Source organism: Pogoniulus pusillus, chromosome 4 (genome assembly GCF_015220805.1).
Source record: "Pogoniulus pusillus isolate bPogPus1 chromosome 4, bPogPus1.pri, whole genome shotgun sequence".
Classification (NCBI taxonomy): domain Eukaryota; kingdom Metazoa; phylum Chordata; class Aves; order Piciformes; family Lybiidae; genus Pogoniulus; species Pogoniulus pusillus.
In genome coordinates this window covers 10,681,863-10,701,053 of record NC_087267.1, presented here as the reverse complement: position 1 = coordinate 10,701,053, position 19,191 = coordinate 10,681,863, and the positions used below count along the sequence as shown (strand labels likewise).

At 40.4% G+C, this 19,191-nt stretch overlaps 2 protein-coding genes across 2 annotated transcripts in view; one reads left to right on the top strand and one right to left on the bottom strand.

Moving 5' to 3' along the window:
- The window catches only part of LOC135175038 (uncharacterized), a 65,382-nt gene extending 56,029 nt beyond the window's left edge, over positions 1-9,353 (top strand). Inside the window, exon 5 of the mRNA XM_064142866.1 lies at positions 9,152-9,353. Coding sequence (XP_063998936.1) covers positions 9,152-9,333 — 182 coding nt within the window. The 3' untranslated portion in view covers positions 9,334-9,353. The remainder of the gene's footprint in view (positions 1-9,151) is intronic.
- A 2,058-nt stretch (positions 9,354-11,411) lies between these two features.
- On the bottom strand, positions 11,412-19,061 carry THAP5 (THAP domain containing 5). The gene is made up of 3 exons (XM_064142128.1): positions 18,924-19,061; positions 14,887-15,076; positions 11,412-12,653 (listed from the first exon to the last, which is right to left on the bottom strand). Exons 1-3 carry the CDS (start codon positions 19,004-19,006, stop codon positions 11,685-11,687), a joined length of 1,242 nt encoding a protein of 413 aa, XP_063998198.1. The 5' UTR covers positions 19,007-19,061; the 3' UTR covers positions 11,412-11,684.
- Between the last annotated feature and the right edge of the window lie 130 nt (positions 19,062-19,191).

Below are 19,191 nucleotides of genomic sequence, written 5' to 3'. Positions count from 1 at the left end.
CCTCCTAGATGTATTTGCTTACTTAGTGAGTCTAAGAAGTAGAAAGGTGCCTGTGTGATGTCTTTCAAATTCACCATCAGTCTCTTGAGTGAAATAGACAACTTGCACCCACAGTGTCATCTGGCCAGGTTGCATTAAAGTCCCTGATCTAAAAAGGTTCTACCCATTGCACTACTACCTTTTGATTAGTTCAAACACTTATGATATATGGAAAGGAATGCCTGCTTTACAGAAACTATATTTTAAAATATTGGTAATCCTCTGATTTACACTTAAATATCTATGGCAAAGAACAGAGAAAAACACTGGAACATAAGTGCAAGCTTACACAAAGGGACAAGGTATCTGCTAGGCAATTTGATCTCAGTGAAAACCAAAAAGGGTCATATAATTAGTCCCCACTGAAACATTATTTTCTGGGGTCTGCAAAATTTCAACCCCTTAGCCACATCAACCTGGTACAGATCCCTTAGCTTCCTTTCTGCTCCTTATGCTTGAGTGTTACCATGCTTTGTTGATGAACTTGGCAGCTGCTCACTTGGAAACCATGTTGTGTTCCTGATGGTGACATCTGTGGAGAGCTGCTCAAGCAGAAAGGCTCTTTGTGTGGAAACGAGTGTCTATTTGGAGCCTAGCAGGGTGGCTCAAGCTGTCAAACAAGACAGTGTGCATATTATAACAGCCATGCTGCTAAAATTAGAGTCTTTCTTCAAAAGCAAGTCTTCAAAGTTATTAATATTTGCCAGTGTGTGACTCAATGGAATAATTGGAACAGCATAGGAGAAATAAGAGGATTTATCAATGACAAGATCTTTCTCTTCATCATTTATGTTCTCCAGTACATTTCAGTCATTTCTGGTAAAACACTGTGCTAATCTGTTTCAGTTTCCCTGGGCAAAGGATCTGTTATTTTTGTTTGTCTTCCCCTGAGAACACGTCTTCACACTTAATCAGAATATGCTGAGACTGCCTCAAATCACATCAGTATGTCAGAATTCATAATAAAACCTGTAAAGTGGTAGTGACAGATTTTTTTTTGGTTTTGTTTTCTGTATCTTGGCATTACTACTTTTTAAGAAAAAAAAATAACCTATACATAGATATGTATCCAGATATACTTTACAAATCATCTGCAGGGATTTTTTTCTGATTGACTTCTGAGACTAAGTTAGGAATGGACAGACAAAGGCAGGATTTAGGGGCAACTGACAACCCTGGGGGAAGCTATCAGAAGTAGGAATGACACTGTTTACTCAATTTAAATTGATATTTGGGCCCTGCTGTTGACACTGTTTCTGGTGCAACCTGAAAACAAAACAAGACTGAGTATGGGAGGGTTATGCTGTTCCACTCTCACTGGCTCATATGGATGCTCCTAGTTTTCCCATGGAAATGTGATGTCTCTAATGCCATTGTAACTTCAAAGACCGTGACAGATTCTGCAGCCCACTTGTTCTGCAGCCCACTTGTTCTCCAGCCTTTTACCTTCTTTTCATTCTTTTTCTTGCTAAACAGAGCTATGAGAAGATTTACAAAGGGCTTAAAAAATGAATTCTGAAGCAGTATCTACATACTGGCAAAAAAAACCCCTGCTAATAAGGAAGCATTTCTACTAATTCTGAGAAGCTGTGTCAAAGAACAGACCACATTTTCTTCTTGCATTTTTCCCTAAGACCAGTGCATGGGACTCTCTCCATCAGTGCTCATATGTTTTGCATGATCACAATACTTTCCTCACCTGGCGTAGGCATGCTGTCTTAAAATCATAATGACATTTTTGCAGCCTTAAAGTAGTAGAGATGGCACGTGGATGGGAACCATTGCCGTTCTTATGTCATGTTATTTTATTTTTTCTCTATGACTAATTCTTACCAGCACCAAAACCAGAGGATATTGAAAGTTATTTAGAATTCTGCCACTAAAAAATATTAATTGCTTAGTCTGTATACTTTTGTGTGAACGCAAACTTTTGTGCCAATATTATATTCAGAAATTATAACTGGGGGCATTTGCATTTTCTCTTAAGCAGTGTTTGTCTGTAGAGCATTTCAGCCACCGTGGGCCATGCCAGTACCCAGGGACCTTGTCCTCTTGGATCAGGGAGTGTTGGGAGGGACAGAGCTGGTATGAGAGAGAAGTCACATTAAGTGGTTTCCAGAGGCCTGGTAGAACAAGCATTTCTGGACTTTTATGGTTTCCTGATTTGTGGATAAGATACTAGACTGTGAGGTTTTCCCCCAACTTTTCTGAGGGCATCCACCTCTCTGGTTTTAGATTTACAGAACAGAGGTGGTTAAATCATCTTTCTTTCTCTGGCTAGTTGGTTCTTCTGTTAGATTCATTACTGGGTGTGTTTGCAGGGTGCATCACCCCTGAGACATATGTTCTCTTCACCATAGCAACAAAAATGAAGCCAGTGGGCAGTCATGCTGCAGTTGTGATGATGGGTCATGGGAGATGAACTTTGGATCAAAGTTTGATACTTTGTGTTACTTTGGCCCTCTCTCTCTCTCAAACCACATTCAAAGTATTTTTATAGCATGTTTTTATAGTCCTGTCAGGATCACGAGTTAGTTCCTTTTCTCTTACATTTTTCATACTACATTTATGCTTTGGCTCAAGCCTTAAATAAATGTTTTCAATTACAATGCTTTTTATCAGTTTTAAGAGTATTGTTTCCCTTTGCATCAAACATTTAGAACCAAAATGTGATACACATGGAATGAAATAATCTGAATATTTAGCATTAATGATTACATATACAAGGAAAATGTTACCCATTTAGAAGTTAAAAAAAGGGGGAGGGGGGGAAAGGGTAATAGCAACAAGCACATTATAGATGTGATTTTATCGAGCTGCTCTAAAAGCAAGCAGCTGGCAATAACACAACAATGAAGCTTATAAATGGTGCAAATCTTGTGAGTTATCTTTGCCAGGATTCCTGTTCTTACAGAGCTGCATTTTGCATATGATATTTGTGTTAGGTTACTGTTCTCATTTCTTAAGATGACTAAAACGTTTTCACTCTGGAAGGGAAGGTTTGCATTTCTTCCTTTAGGAGGTACTTCATAATGACTTCTTTTCAGCAGCAGACACCAAACTTGGCAGAGTGCAAATATTTGTCTTTCACTGGAGTTGCTCTAAAACCCTTTTCCACAAGCACAGATCACCGTTGGCTGGGAGGCAATGTCTGGTACATCTTGACCTCATCAAGAATTTTGATATGTTCAGGCCCTGATACATTTGCAGGGAGAAGAGGGAACAACATTTTTCAAAGGCAACGCTGAGTGAATTGAGACCAGAGCTCTTGTTATTTCAGATCTGTGTAAGGTCTTTCATTATACTGCTTGAGTGTTTTGATACATAATGTCGTGTGACAAAGGTACTCCATCTCTCTTTTAGCTTTTGCAGAGTCGTCCCAGCCCCGAGGCTCTATTAATTGTGTTAACCTTCTCTTAGAAACTATTGCTCTCCCTTTGAGGGGGCTGGTTGCAGGGGACAGGTGTGGTCAGGATAGCTGCTATGGCTTCAGACATCTGCACATACCTCCAGCCCTGTCACAGTTCTCCCTGCCTCTGGGCAAGCATCTCAGATCTTCTGAGAATAAAAAAGATTAGAGTCCAGGTTTGTACAGGCAGCATGATGTGTAGCACTGTAATACCTTAAAAAACTGCAACAGTTAGCCTTTAACTTCTTTTTAAGAAATACAAATACTTGAGGAAAGGGCAACTGTATGAAAAACTATTTAGGGCATTACCTAAATCTTACTCTGTGCAAGGAGCATGGGAAAAGGGCAGAGAGATTTGTAATCTTTATTTTGCACAAGGGAGATATTAAATGACCATGCATTAGGAACAGCAATGGTAAGTTTCAGACATCTGACCGTGTCTCTGGTGCATCTTCATTTTGCTTGTGGGATCTAACCCTGGGCTATCTGCCTGGGCCAGGCTCAGGGAATTTCTTTTATAATATAACTAGGCTTTTGGTGTAAAGGACAGGAAATGTTCTGTGTGGTGAGCAAAGAATAGCAGGGTTGATCTAAATATTCAAAAGTTCTGACTCTACTTTTCACAGAATCACCAAATTTTAGAGGTTGGAAGGGACTTCCAGAGATCATTGAGTCCAACCTCCCTGCCAAGATAGGATCCCTTAGGGTAGTTCACACAGGAATGCATCCTGGCAGGTTTTGAAAGTCTCAAGAGAAGGAGACTCCACAACCTCTTTGGGCAGCCTGTTCCAGTGCTTTGTCACCCTCACTGTAAAGAAATTTCTCCTCATGTTGAGGTGAAACCTTCCAGGTTCCAGTTTGTAGCCGTTGCTCCTTGTCTTATTGCTTCTCACCAGCAAAAAGAGATTGGCCCCATCCACTTGACACCCACTCCTCAGATATTTGTATCCAAGTTGCTTATGTTCTTCACTCAGATCCTTTGAAAATAACAAATCTTCTGGGAAGGAATGCAAAACAAAAAGACACTTAATGCTTTCAGTGTCCCTGCAGTTCTTAAATATTATTTGCTTTACTTTTTCTGCAGAGAGCTGTAGAAACAGGTCTGTGATTTCTGGGTCCTCTCTCTGACCCTTCTTGTGGATGGGCACCACATTGGCCAGCTTCCAGTCTTCAGGGACCTCTCCAGTGAGCCATGACTGTTGCTAAATGATGGAGAGCAGCTTGGCCAGCTCATCTGCCAGCTCTGTCATTGCCCTGGGATGGATCCTGTCTGGTCTCATAGTCTTGTGAGGATCCAAGTGGCTCAACAATTCCCTAACTACTTCCTCTTGGATTATAGGTAGGCTGTGAAAGTTTCTCTGTCATGCCTTTATTATCTCTCATCTCCAGACAGCAGCTATTCTTGTAACTGGGAGCTTCTGAAGTCTATTCATATGTGGTCTATTAATTCAGATCCAAGCTCAGACTTCAGGTATTTATGTTTTATAATGTACCTAACCAAGCAGACATGGATGAAGACCTTGTTGTAGTGTTTACTATTACTCTGAAGTAAAGTTATAGCAGCCATAAGGTTGTTTTCAGTCCCCAGGGGCTGTAGGAGGTCAAATGTGTCTGACTATAACTAGTTTATACTATTCATGAAGTGGTGCAGAGCTCTTACTTTTGATGTGCACCCTGTGAGGATGTTCCACTGCCTAAGCTAGGTACACTGAGATGTACACTGCCTAAGCTAGGTATGTGGAGAATCAGTTTTACTACTTGATCACAGTATCTTACAGATAGAGGTGTCTTTCAAAATCTTTAGGAAAAAAAGGGGGGGGGACACAACAAAAAAGCTGTAACTATGGAGTCCTGCCTACAGCTTTGAAAGGTCTTCATCTTGCTGAACAGAAAATTAAAGCAGAATTTGGAAGGATTACTATGCCAAACTTCTTTATATCAGCCTTTAGTCTTCCTAACTGATACCTTCTGAAACAAAAGATATTTAGGTAACTTTAGGTATTTATGGCATATATAACTTACCTAAATCTGAAATATTTGTCTAGACCATCCCACTGTCCATAGTCAGTAGATAAGTAGGCATTTCCTCAATTAATTTCTTCTCCATATAAAATATTAAGTGAGGTGCACCTGATGATGGTGACATCCAGCATCATGTGAAATGATTTCTTGCAGAGGGCTGTGTTGGAGTGGCTGAACACCACTTTCTGCTTACCCAGAGAAGCTCCAACACTTGGCCTCATGAGCCTCGATGCCCATTCGTACCTCTGAAGCCAGCATTTACCTCGACAAAGCTCTCTTCATTATCTGGTTTTGCAATGCCACTCTTTTACAACTCTGTTCCAGTGATTCATAAAATCATATGGATACTTCAAACATGTACTGTAATGCTCTATTACATGTTGTGTTTTGAAAGTAACACTGTAATAAGAAGAAACTTGTTTGAATGTGCAGGACCAGCATCCTCCTACTCTAATGTTTGTCTCATCTGAAGTTGTGTACTCTCAGAGCACTTGTCCCATGCCATTCTGGTAGTGGATAATGTCCCATGTAAAGCTGTTGTGCACGTATCTTCCCAGTTTCAAAACTATGGCTGCAGTACTTGAGTAGCAAACCAGACACCCTTGATGAAGGGTGTGATTAAACAGTCACTCTGTTATCATGGTTAATATGCAAATAAGCAATGTTAAATAGTTTATGGGATTCAAACTTTAATTACTGACCCACTTGAGCAAATGAGGAATGCAATCATGCTCCGTTTAAGGACAGCGAATATATCTTTTGCCAATCACTTGAGCAGAAGGTTCTTGAATTTCACGTTTTATGCTCAGAATATAGATGAGTTTCTTCTTGTATGAAGCTTTATTTCTGTAAGAGAGAAGACAATTACTCTTGCTGTTTTGTCCAGATGCTAACCTTACTTATTAAATATCTATCTGAAGTACGAGGGAAAAAACCCTCATAGTTAATCTGTTTGCATGTTTGAACAACACAATGAAAAAAAAAGCAGCAAGGCTTCAGTCTTAACTTCTACAAAGCGATCCAGCAGCACCACCTGCTGTTTGCAGGGAGCACTACTGTTTGATATCTGTGCCGTATATAATACTTTTATATCTATAGTTTGCAAAAGCATCTATCCACAGTTTAACCTTTTAAAATGGATGTGACACAGGATTCTACAGTGCTTTTATGCTTTCAGAAATGCCATTCAAAGCGTCCTTTGCAGGAAAAGAAGGCATTTAAACAGTGACAGGCTTTTAGCAACATACCCTGTCATATTTAACAATGCCAAGAGATGTATTTACTGGGGGAGGGAAAAGTTTGTTTAGAGATATTATTGCATATGGAAAATACCTTGGCAGATGCTCACATCTTCTCTGCAGCAGTAAACATCCTGGTAAATTAGAGTGCCATTTTGCTGATTTCAGTGAAGGACAAAATAAAGCAGTCATATCTAGCAGGAATAAAATTATAAAGCATTTCCAGAGATTCACTTGAGGTGCAAAAATGCAAATTAGGTTAAGTCATAAAATTCTCCAATAAACAAGCAAAGAATTTGTCCACATTTAGTTCACATAAAAATGAGTAAGGAGCATACAATCTGTCCCTTTCTCAGTTTCTCTTTCCTCTCACCTGGGTGCTGGCAATTCATGTGTTTTCTGTGCATCACTGAGTTCTCCCTCTAGCTTTGAACTGTGCATGGCGTGTGCCATTTGCAACTGATGCAGAGGTGCTCCACAGGAAGGCACTTTGGTCAGGCATCAACTCTAAGGGTAAAAGCCCACTTCTTCCTCCTATGCTCAAGAATCTGTTGTGGCTCTGAGCATCTCTCACTAGACCATGGGCACACAGTTGCCATTTCCCCTCCAGCCTTAAACATGGCCTGAAGTTTCCTGTTTGTGGAACTTACAGAAAAGGTGAAGGCCCCAGTCACAGCTAACCTGAGTCCTATGTCTTTCCTCAAGACTGCATGCAGACCTTGTCTATTTCTGCCTGGGCAGTTAAATTATCAGCCTGGTGCTCACACTGTCTCCTGCATTTGCCCAGAATGTCAGCATATCTTAGCAAGTGGATAAAAATCCCTCGCAAAGTAGGCTCTGGATGTCATTGTCCTACTGTCACTAAAATGTTACAAACACCTGAAAGCAAAGGAGTTTTAGTACTTAGCTCAGTGAGTCTAGAAACAGCATGTTCTGCTGAGCAGAGTCTACCACTGTCATTGACACAATTAACTAACTGTGTCTGCAGGAATCCACAGCGTGAAGGTAACCCTTGCTAGCATGAGCCCTCATCTGGCAAATGATAGGCTCCATGGGTGTTACACCGTTGCACTGCAACGTAGAAGGGCTGAGCTTGGTGTTTTGCTGAGGCAGCACCGAGCACTGCCTGAGTAAACCCGCATCCACGCGTGATTAGCAAGTGAGGGGAGGCACTGAGTTGTACACAAGGCAATTTTGACGAAAATGCCATTAGGTATGAGGGAAATCAATCTATTATGGAAGAAGTTAGGAGATGGAGAGAAGTGTCATTTTTAAAGTGCAGTATGTAACTCCCAGATTACTGGTAAGGTCTTGGAAAAGGAGAGGGTTTAAGTGTAAAGAGCAAATAATCAGAACTTCGACTGTGGTAAAGGAGAATAAACAGATGTCAAAGGCATCTATAATGAGAGAGCTAGGCAGATTTCTAATGTTTGTAAAGCATACAAGACTGCAGTTGATTATTTGTACCACTGATGCGAGAAAGTACCAAAGTCCCAAATACTTACTAGTCTGGCAGACACAAAAGATCCCTTGTAGCTGGCACTGAATTCAGAACGAGGTAAATAAAACTTCACACTCCATCTTGTAAAAATGAAGAACCACGGAAGATAAGTGCAAGTTTATTCTAAATGGAATTGCACTGCTTGTAGATAAGCCTAAGAGAATTGGTGAAATCTAAATGAAGACCTAAGAGAAAGCCAAATGCCAAATTCCTACAGCAGGCAGAGGATAGGGGATAAGAATACAGATCAACATTTCAGGAAGAGAATTAAGCAAACAGCCCACATCTGTTAACTCTGTAAGGTGTTGATGTAATTATGTGAGTGGAAACAGACAGTCAAAAGTATTTAAAAAAAGGCATGAAAATGCAAAGTTACTGAAAAAATAAGAAACGTTTAACTTGGATGAAGCCTGTACATTACAGAAGGAATCACGATTCAGTGTGCTGCTACTCGGATACCGACCTGCAGCTGCACAAAGGCAGTTCCCACTAGATCTCAGGATATAATACAGCACCTTTAAGAGCTCATCACTTTAGTGAAATAGAATTGTGTGCAAAGGCTGTAGAGCTTTATGTTTATGAAACACTGAAAACAACACATAAATGTAGCATCTAATTCAGTGGTGTATGCCAATTTCCAGCATAATGTTTTTCCTTCCTCATACTAATTAGCTGAGTAATTCAGTGTCAATATTCAATTGAAGCAAAGGACTTAGCTCTATTTCCCTGGAAGCAAGAGAAGCCAGACATAATACTAAATACTTGTAAATAAACACAAAAGGTTTCTGCCCAAAATATTTTACTGGAATCAGCTTGCAATGGTCTACAAAACACATCATTATTACTGGTCTACCTAACCAGCTAAACCAGGAGTTTCAGCCTCTTCATCACTAGAAGACTGGCCCTGAGAAAGGCTGCATACAAAATCATCTTCTTTTTCAGGCAGCCTCTGGAGTTTTTTTGGTGATGCTGTCCACTGCAGAAACCATGAACCTGGATGGGAGTGGCACACCAAAATAGATGGACAACCTGACACACAAGAGAGCAATCCCACGTCAAATTTACTATTAAACTGCAAATGTAATTCTAAAGTTGTAAAGCTTTACTTGAAAACACTGGGTTAATAAACTGATATATTATTTAACATCTATTGTTAGACACCATTGTTTAACAGCTGTAATGTCCTGCTTGGTAGGAGAGGAAAGGGTACTTTAAGCAGCAGTTAGGTAATAGCTAATTGTAGGCCTAAATATTGACTTACTTAGCACAAAAAGCTGTATATAAAGACAGAGAATCTGGTTAAGTCCACGTGTGCCCATTGGACTAAATAACTCTGCAGCAGCAGAATTTGTAGTCTTAATGACAGACTTGTAGAGTTACTGAGTTTTTCTTCTACAGTTCCAAGAAATTCTGTAGAAGAGGAAAATTAAGCCTTTGCTTTTCACCAGGTAAAAATCTATGTCAGAAATTATATTCTCAATCTTAATATGGGAAACTATTAGTAAAGGTAAAAATCTACCAGAAATTTAAATACCATGTAAACCCACTCTATTTTCTTCAGGAATAGAGCCTTGCTGAGGCAACAACTGTTGTGACTTGTGCCATGTTTGAGCTGTCATGGTCACTCAAAAACCTACAACAGACTTTTGAACTGGGTGGTAGGTCTTGAAATACAGCATCAGTAGATTTGTAGTGACATTCAAGAAATTTCTGGAACTGATGAAATGTTTGGCAATTTCATATAGCATCTTGACAGTAACTTTGAAAGAGCTCTTGCTTTATAAAACAAAATTACAAAGCATCCAAGTCAGAGAGGCCACCTGGACAACATTCCCAAGATTGGACCTTGTATAGCAGCAATGTTTCCAGAGGACACAGGACAACAACTTGAGATTTCAAAGCACTTTGTAATCAGATGGAAAAAACTGTCAGTCCCTGCCAATAATTCATCATATTATGACTGATCCTTACCTTCTTTAGAAATTTTCCCAAGCATATTCTGTGCTTCAACTGAAAGAGGCCAACAAATACAAGCCCAGCACAGTGGTTATGAACACACACATGCACGTTAACTTCTTACAGCACTGCACATTAAGGGACCAACTTCTAGGCAGCCACTCCATGAGTTTCAAAGGTAACTGTAATTTGATTAACTTGCAACTTACCTAGTTGGAGGTCAGCTTGGCAATTAAGTGTTGCTTGATGGTCAGGTCCTTAGCAGAAGCAGCCCAGAACAGTTTAGAATTTGTCTGATACAAAATGCAGGTAAGGGACTTAAAAGGAACTCATTTGCTCTATTCCCTGACTGGACTGGTGGTGAGGGACATACTCCTGAGTAAAGGAAGATATATCCAAGTCACTCAAAGTAATCTAACCATTGTACAATGGAACAGACTAGAACAATTAAATTGGAAGCAACCTACAATGACCTAGTCCAACTGCAAGGCACAATTGTACTAGACAATGCAAGTGCTTGTTCACTGGAGTAGACTGTGCAATGAACTCTATGTCTAAGGCACCGTATACAGAGTAAATGGAAAGGATTTGAGCACATGAATGTCCCTCAAAATTAACTGCCACTATCTTTCTACTGTAGTGGCATGCTGTGCCCTAGAAACAGTTAATAATTATGTCAACAGGGGCGAATGGATTTCTAGTTTTGCAATTCCATTTCTTGAAGAGCAACATAGAAAAAAATAACGAGCAGATTCTGCAACTTTCACAAACAATTTTGCCTGCAAAGTAGTTGTCTTCAGTGTATTATTGAGGGTATATGCATTGTCCAGCTATGGACTACAAGGGGACCGATGCTGAGCTATTCAGCCCTCATTTGAATAGTTAATAGCTTTTGCCTCTGCAAAACTATCAGTGTTTAAGGTGGTCCTTTCCACTGGAGCTGAATCACCAAAAAAAAAAAAAAAAAGAGATGGAGCTCTTCACTAACAATATTCTTAACTTTGTTTCTGGAACTAAATGCAACATCTTTTATTGCAGAAACAATTTCAATAAGGTCAAAGTGTACAAAAAGCTATCAGCACACTTGTGGTCTTAGTGGACAATGTGTACTGCATACTTCATTACTCATTTCAAAGAGAATTAGGATTTTTTTTTTCCCCAACAACTGATTCATAATTGTCCATCCTGTATGTTTATTCTGCCCCAAATACAGAAGTTGCATGTTTTAGAGGAGCCTACAGCTAGAAAGGTTTAACTTCTCTTTATTGATTCAATTAATACACTTTTTTTACACAACTTTAACAGGCTTTATTTTCTTCTAAAGTTTTCTTGCAAGTCATGTTTTATAGGCAATGTTCTACAACTTAGCTTTGGTAGTGGTTGGTATAATATTTCAAAGAATATTTGCTTTTCACACAATTTGCATTAGACATTTAAAATACTGTAACTGAAACAAAAGCTAATCTGTACAAACAGACAATCAGAGGATAAGCTATTTTAGAACAATCACTGAAAGCCTTCACTGTATCATAGTCACTTCCAGTGTTGTAAAGCAGTTTTCTACAATCTTCAGCTTTTCTTCGGAAAGCAGGTTTTCTTCCTTCAATTGTCCAATGAGTGCTTCCAAGGATCTGAGCCTTCCCAACGTTTTTATCTCCTGCATTTCGAGCAGAGTGATTTTAGAGTGGAGCTTTGAAATTTTTTGCCAAAGGTGATCTCTGTCTATGTCTTGTTTGCAGTATGAATGCTCAGTCTGTAACACTTCATTTCCACCATACGCATTCATGTACATAGCTTTATCTGTTTCTGTCTCCTCTGTGTCAAGAAACTCTTGCTTAACAGGCAAGAAAGAACTATTAACTATTTCAGCATCTTCCAGACTCTCAGCTGGCACAATGATGGCAATGACAGATTCTTCATTCCCGCTGATCTGTTCAATAGTTTGTGTGACTGTGCTCAGTAAAACTGCATTTTCACTTGCTGGCTGCACCTCAACAGAACAACCTACAACATGAGAGTTAGGATTTTCAATTGCATAGTCAGTAATTGAACCCAAGGCATTTTTCAGTCTCAGAGATGAATTCAAGTAATCAGGGTCTGTAAATTGCAAGACTGTAGCTGTGCAACTGACTGGATCCTCCATAGAAGTGTCAACACTGGTAGCTTCCATGTTCTGGACTGCTGCTGCCATTAAACCATGATTATGTTGATGTATTTGCAGGTTAGATGTATTATCAAGAATGATACTGTCTGCCTGGACATCACCTCCGTTTTGCAGTTGTGATTTCTGAATCTGTAAAGGTTTACCCAACACAGTTGAGCAAACTACTTCTGCTTTTTCACCTACGTTTTCTGCAATTACGGGATTTTTCTTTGGTATACAAGGTTCAAGTGACACAGATGCCTCTTCTGACTGCACATTTGAATTTCTTTCTTCCAGGTCTTCTTTCTTTAAATCTTGCAGGGTGCTCTGGGAAGAGTCTTTTTGCTGAAGAGAAAAACAAAACCAAAACACAAATCCAACCACCTTGTAATTAGCAAATCACTTAAGATGCAAAAAAAACCTGGGCAAATCTCATTCTATAGCATGGTACTGTGCAACTAGCAATTTATATGAGCACCGTTTAAAAACCACACCAGACACTTGGAAACTCATCAAGTGGGTGATGGAGCACTGGAATGGGTTGCCCAGAGAGGTTTTGGAGTCTTCTCTGGAGATACACAAAACCTGTCTGGACGTGTTCCGGTGTAACCTGCTCTAGGTGAATCTGCAACAGGGTTGGACTTGATGAGACGTCCCTTCCAAGTACTACCATTCTGTGATTCCATAACTTTGCTTCAGGTCTTAAATGTTAAAATATTATTTTAAAGCTCTAAAGGCACTAATACTTTTAAATTTTTTAAACTCTAAGGAACTTCACTGATTTACAGGAGCCATCACAATTTTAAAATACCTTGAAGAGAAATGGTGTGACAAATCTGTTTGACACACTCTGACTAGCACCTTGTATTACAATTTTCCACTGGTATTAAAAATATGTGTCTTAAATACATGTTTGGGTTTTTTTTGCATTAAAGATGCAAGTTGTTCTGGCCTGTGATAGTGAAGTTTTAGTCATGTAGTCCACCCTAAAGAGAATTTAGTAACGAAAGAAATTACAAACACAGGCTTGCAGAACAGTGAATTGTCTTTGTGCATACACACTTAGGCAGAACTTTAGGTTCTTGTTTCTTCACATTAACTTAATTATATAGCAAGAAGGGTTTTTCCCTCAGAATATGAAGAGCTCTTTATCATGTCTTTCTATTTGTTCCATGAAGGAATTTTGAAGGTAACTACAGAATCAGTGACCAAGTCAATGGATATGGTTGATCTGCTGAGGTGGTCACTGACAGGATATGTATAGATGTTTAGAAAAAGCAGTTAGAAGAGTGAGATCAAATTAAATAATAACAGAGAGAGAAGTGAGACCTCAGGAAATCAAGGTCACAGTGTCACAGATACCAAGAACTGGCACCTTTCTTTCAATAGCAGGGGAGTTATGGATACGTGGAAAGGAAACATAGAATATTTTTTTCTTAAACTGGATAAATTTATCTGAGATTTCCCATATATATTACTGATGCAAAATTAATTAGGTCACTGGCATGCTCTTGGCAATAACACTGCATAAAAAGCTTGCTTATTTCATTACTCTACTGTCCATCTTTGTAACTGTACTGTCTGATCTAGGGTCACATGCAAAACAAGAGAACAAACAGGTGGGGAAAAGGTGACTTTTCTTCGGGGGGAAATCATGTAGGTTGTCTCCAACTGCACAGCATCACAGGGCAGCAAAGACTAGTTCCAAAAGTAGGGCTCCCTATGACAATGACAGTTCGGGGAAGTGAGGCAAATCCTGAATCAGAGTTGGGGAGCCAGAGGGAAAGATATTTATTGATAGGTACTTCTGCCATAAATTGCAATTTTTTCTATTTTATCTCAGAGACTCATCAAGATTGCTATTCACTCTATAAGGTCAAAAGCAGTGTGTGCAACACTTGCAGCTATCCAAGAAGACAGAGAACTTTATGACTAAAATTAAATTATTTTGTAAAATTAATTAGCCACACAGTGTCAGTAATCTAGTCTTGATAGTAATTCTAGTCTTTCTGTTCCTCTCCCCTCCAATATGATGATCTAGAGGAAGAGAGTTATGGGCCAGAAAAGAATTAGCATAGCTTTGATCAAGAATACGTGCACGTGTAGCATGATATTTTTATGTAACCACTAGTACAGCTCTGTAAAAGATAATATGGAATAATCCTTCTGGCATACCTTAGCAGGCTACTTTGGAGCTCTTAGGTGTTAGAGATGTTGTCTGCAATTAATACATTCCAAACCAGTATTTACGTACTGTTAATAAAGGCCCTAAAAGACCACTAAAATATTAATTAAGAATAATTGCACAAGAAAAAAATATTTAGAATCATAATATTCTCATAGAAGGTAATTTTTTGGGGGGGAAATTTCCCATAGGAAATTCATCTGTGATTTCCAATTAAAAAAAGATAATGATCCTTTGCACTATGGAATCACACACTCATGTCAATCCTATTGACAAAGTAACTGATAGACATAAATTCTGTTTTAAAAATAAAACATGAGACTATTACAGATAAGTAGAGCATCTGTATTACATAAATACTTGTTAGCTTTGTATTGCAATAAAATACATTACCTCGTCATCTGGGGAAGAGAAAATTGTTGGTACAGCTGTGTGTTTCAGGTATCGTATACCCCATCGCACATCAAGGGAATCAGGGGTAAAATGATCACTGCAGAGAAGCTGGTGCTTACTTGGAGTCCAAGCATCTCGCTTCATATTCCGCAACCATTTCTCAAGTCTCTCTTTATCATGAAGTGGAAATCTTTTATAAGCAGTTGAAAAAAACAAACAAAAACACAAACAAAACTTTTATTATTATTATTAAAATTCTTTCCTAAATAAAGAATATAGAATCGACCAGGTTGGAAGAGACCTCCAAGATCATCCTGTCCAACCTAGCACCCAGCCCTAGCCAGTCAACTAGACCATGGCACTAAGTGCCTCATCCAGGCTTTTCTTGAACACCTCCAGGGACGGTGACTCCACCACCTCCCTGGGCAGCCCATTCCAATGCCAATCACTCTCTCTGTGAAGAACTTCCTCCTAACATCCAGCCTATACCTCCCCTGGCACAACTTGAGACTGTGTCCCCTTGTTCTATTGCTGGTTGCCTGGGAGAAGAGGCCACCCTCCACCTGGCTACAATGCCCCTTCAGGTAGTTGTAGACAGTAATAAGATCACTCCTGAGCCTCCTCTTCTCCAGGCTAAACAATCCCAGCTCCCTCAGCCTCTCCTCATAGGGTTTGTGTTCCAGGCCCCTCACCAGCTTTGTTGCCCTTCTCTGGACACGTTCCAGCACCTCAACATCTCTCTTGAAATGAGGAGCCCAGAACTGGACACAGCACTCAAGGTGTGGCCTGACCAGTGCTGAGTACAGGGGAAGAATAACCTCCCTTGTCCTACTGGCCACACTGTTCCTGATGCAGGCCAGGATGCCATTGGCTCTCTTGGCCACCTGGGCACACTGCTGGCTCATCTTCAGCTTACTATCTATCAGTACCCCCAGGTCCCTTTCCTCCTGGCTGCTCTCCAGCCACTCAGTCCCCAGCCTATAGCGCTGCTTGGGGTTGTTGTGGCCAAAGTGCAGAACCCTGCACTTGGCCTTGTTAAATCTCATCCCATTGGCCTCTGCCCACCCATCCAGCCTGTCCAGGTCCCTTGCAAAGCAGAATTCCCTTACAAAAGGATTAAATAATTTAAAAGATATTTCAAATGTAAAATGCTAAGCAGGATGTTACTTAGTTCTTTGCTGTATTTTGTGTTTCAGCAATAAAGCTTTTTTACAGTCTTGATGGCCCACATAATATTATGTTATCCACAGATGATTTTTCAACCATCTAACCTACTTGAGAAGGAATAAGCATTCATAGGAAAAAAAAATATTTTGAAAATATAGGCGAATGGTCAGGTAAGTTACATGGGAAAGTGAAATAAAAAGTGGGTGAAGATATGTAATTTACTTAATGAATCGCAATACACAAAAGGTAAGTTAAAGGCGTGTTATGATGTGTGTAGAGTCAAGCAGTTATGATAACAGCAACAGGAACACTCAGACCTCTCTTTATGGTAACGGCAACACGAACACTCAGACCACTCTCGGCTCTCATCTCTTACCAGACAGACATCAGGCTATTTGTAATGGCACGTACAGATTTCTCTGGTGCACATCAAGTTTCCTTCAATTCTAACATATAACCTCTTATACATAACCCACAACTACTATTAGGAAAACAATACTCCTTAGAATCACGAACAATAATATTTTTTAACCAAAAAAATCCATGAGTGTGCATGAAACTGTAACAGATATATTCACATGGTCATTAAACATGACCCGATCATATCTGTAGGCTGCAGAAGTATTAGCTGTTGGCAGTATGATGGCAAACAAAAACATCCAGATGTGAACAAGTGCCTACAGCCTCTTCACAAAAGCCATTTTGCTCTAAGTAGAAATGGAGCATTGTTAACTTCACTTATCTTCTTTTAGCTCTTTTATTTCTTTTAATTAACAATAATTTTTTTTGGTTATTCTTATTACCATATGTTTATGGAACTTTAAAGCACAAAAAACCTGGTTCTACAGTGAGCTGCTCCCACACAACAGAAGCTGAGGAGAGGGTCTGGAGAATTTAGGGTCACCCGAATGCTACAAAAGGCAGCAGTCACTCAGGCTACCACTTGGCAAACCCTAGATGACCTCAGAGCCTCAAATTCCTGCAGCTGCAGATTTCCTCCAGCAATGACTGTCTTACACAGGCCCATAGTGTTCCAAAACTGCAAACTTAGATATTTTGAGAGAGAGATACCCAAGATTCACCCCTCCTCTAATCTTTAAAACTTGTTGTCATTTCACTTTTGAGGTTATCAAGGAAACAGAAAAAGCTTGTGATGCATCTGGCTCCGAGTGTCTGCACGAATTCAAGGAACACTTCTGGCAAGAAAAATGTTACTGAGGACAGGTTAGAGGCTCAGCCTTTCCAAATCTGCTTAGGTTGCGTATGTCCAATTGCAGCATTACTTTTATTGAGCAACACAATTTAGCTTGGGATGTTACTACAGGGCAGTTAGGCCAGCTGAAACTAGGCCACACTTAAAGTTCAGATGGGGCTCAGACCCAAAAACAGCAGCAAAGGACTTGTTTGGGGTGGTAAAAGTCAAGGGAATAAAACTTGCAACTCACATCAGTAGTCTTTGCTACTACAGGGCAAGAGATCTCTGTAATTCAAATCTCAGCACGCTTTCCTTCTACAGGACCATAATACCTGAAATGCAGCACAACTCAATGACTAGATAAAACAGCTGTGTTTTCACTATCATATTTACACTGATGCCATGCATTTGAATATAAATATGTATCAGCACTCCAACTTGTGTTGATGATCCATGTGGCACTCATATCCTCTAAAGTGATAAAAACAATTTATTTCCTCTCATTTTTGTAATAATTTCATGACAGATCACACATTAAGCACACGCTGGGAAAAAGAGCTTTCCTTCAATATAAACGTTCAAAGCACTCTTCTCGTGGGTCTTCCTACATAAGCCTCCTGATCTTAGAATAACAATGACTACTCAGCAACTCAAACATAGCTTGAGGTATAAATTTTACCAAAATAGATTGTGAAGTTAGTTGTGAAATTTATTCTTCAGACGTTTTCCTGATTTTTCTTAAACACTACAAAATCCCTTCTGTTTACAAAGGCTTATAAGACTTTCAACAGAAATACATTTTGTTACCTTTACTGTGCTCCTCTTAGGTTTGAAAAACAGTTCTAAATTCACTGCTCTGGGGAATCTACAGCCATGTAACTGCAATAGCACAGAGGTTACTGCAAGTCTGGAATGGTGACTTATCAGCTGTCTGCACAGTACTATGCAGCAACTATAAGCTAGTTTTTGGCAACCAAGCTAGTTAGCTTCGAGCTAGCTCAGCTGCCTCTAAACAAACCAGCAATGACTGTTTGCAGCATAGGCAAGATGATAATTCCAGTGTGAATATTTAATGAATCAACAGCTGTTTCCTTTCCTACTGTATTAGATTCATCGTTTAGCTGGCAAACTGTCAGGTGCTCAGCTCTTTCACCACTAAGCCAATGTCTCTACTATGGCCTGCCCTGATGAAACACCCCTTGCACAAAGGCAGTCAGGGCCGCGAAAAACGGGGTAACCGGTGTTACTTAGCTTGAACAGCCTCGTGATTAGAAGTGCAGGGTTTTTTTCAGTCCAATCTGTTTGGCTTTCACTCTATAAATCTTCTGCAACTACTCAAGAGCCCTTTGACCCGATTGCATCTTTCCTCCCTAAGCAAACACCGGCCGTCTTCAGTGGGCTGCATGTTTGGGTGCGTGATTAAATACTCAGACTGTCGACCAAAAGGCCTACACCTTCTCATCTCCCATAGAGATGAAAGCCTGTCCCCTACCTCTTAGGGATAGGTTCAAAAGCGAATACCAGCTCCTGAAGTCAGTTTATCACCCATTTATCCCCTCCCCCACCCCGGGTCCCCCGCGGTCACTGCGGACCTCGCCTCAGTTGGGGATGGCCCTTCTGGTATTTGCCAGGGCGCACCCTCCATGCAGATACTCTACCTCCCCCCGACACTCACGGGTAGAAGCTCAGCTTGCGCTGGTCTCTGGCGCTTTGTCCCCCCCGGTTCTTGCAGCAGGACGCAGCGCAGTACCGCGGCATGGCGCCGCGGACGGGCCCGGGCGCGGGGCGGAACTATACGCACGGCGGTCACGGGAGCAAGTGCCACACCCACTGCCCCGGCTCGGGGGCGGAGCTCGCCCAGCGGCGGCAGCCCCCGCCGTCCGCGTGCCGCGCGTCACGTGGGGATGCGCGGCCAATGGCAGAGCGCTTCGTGTAGGAATCGC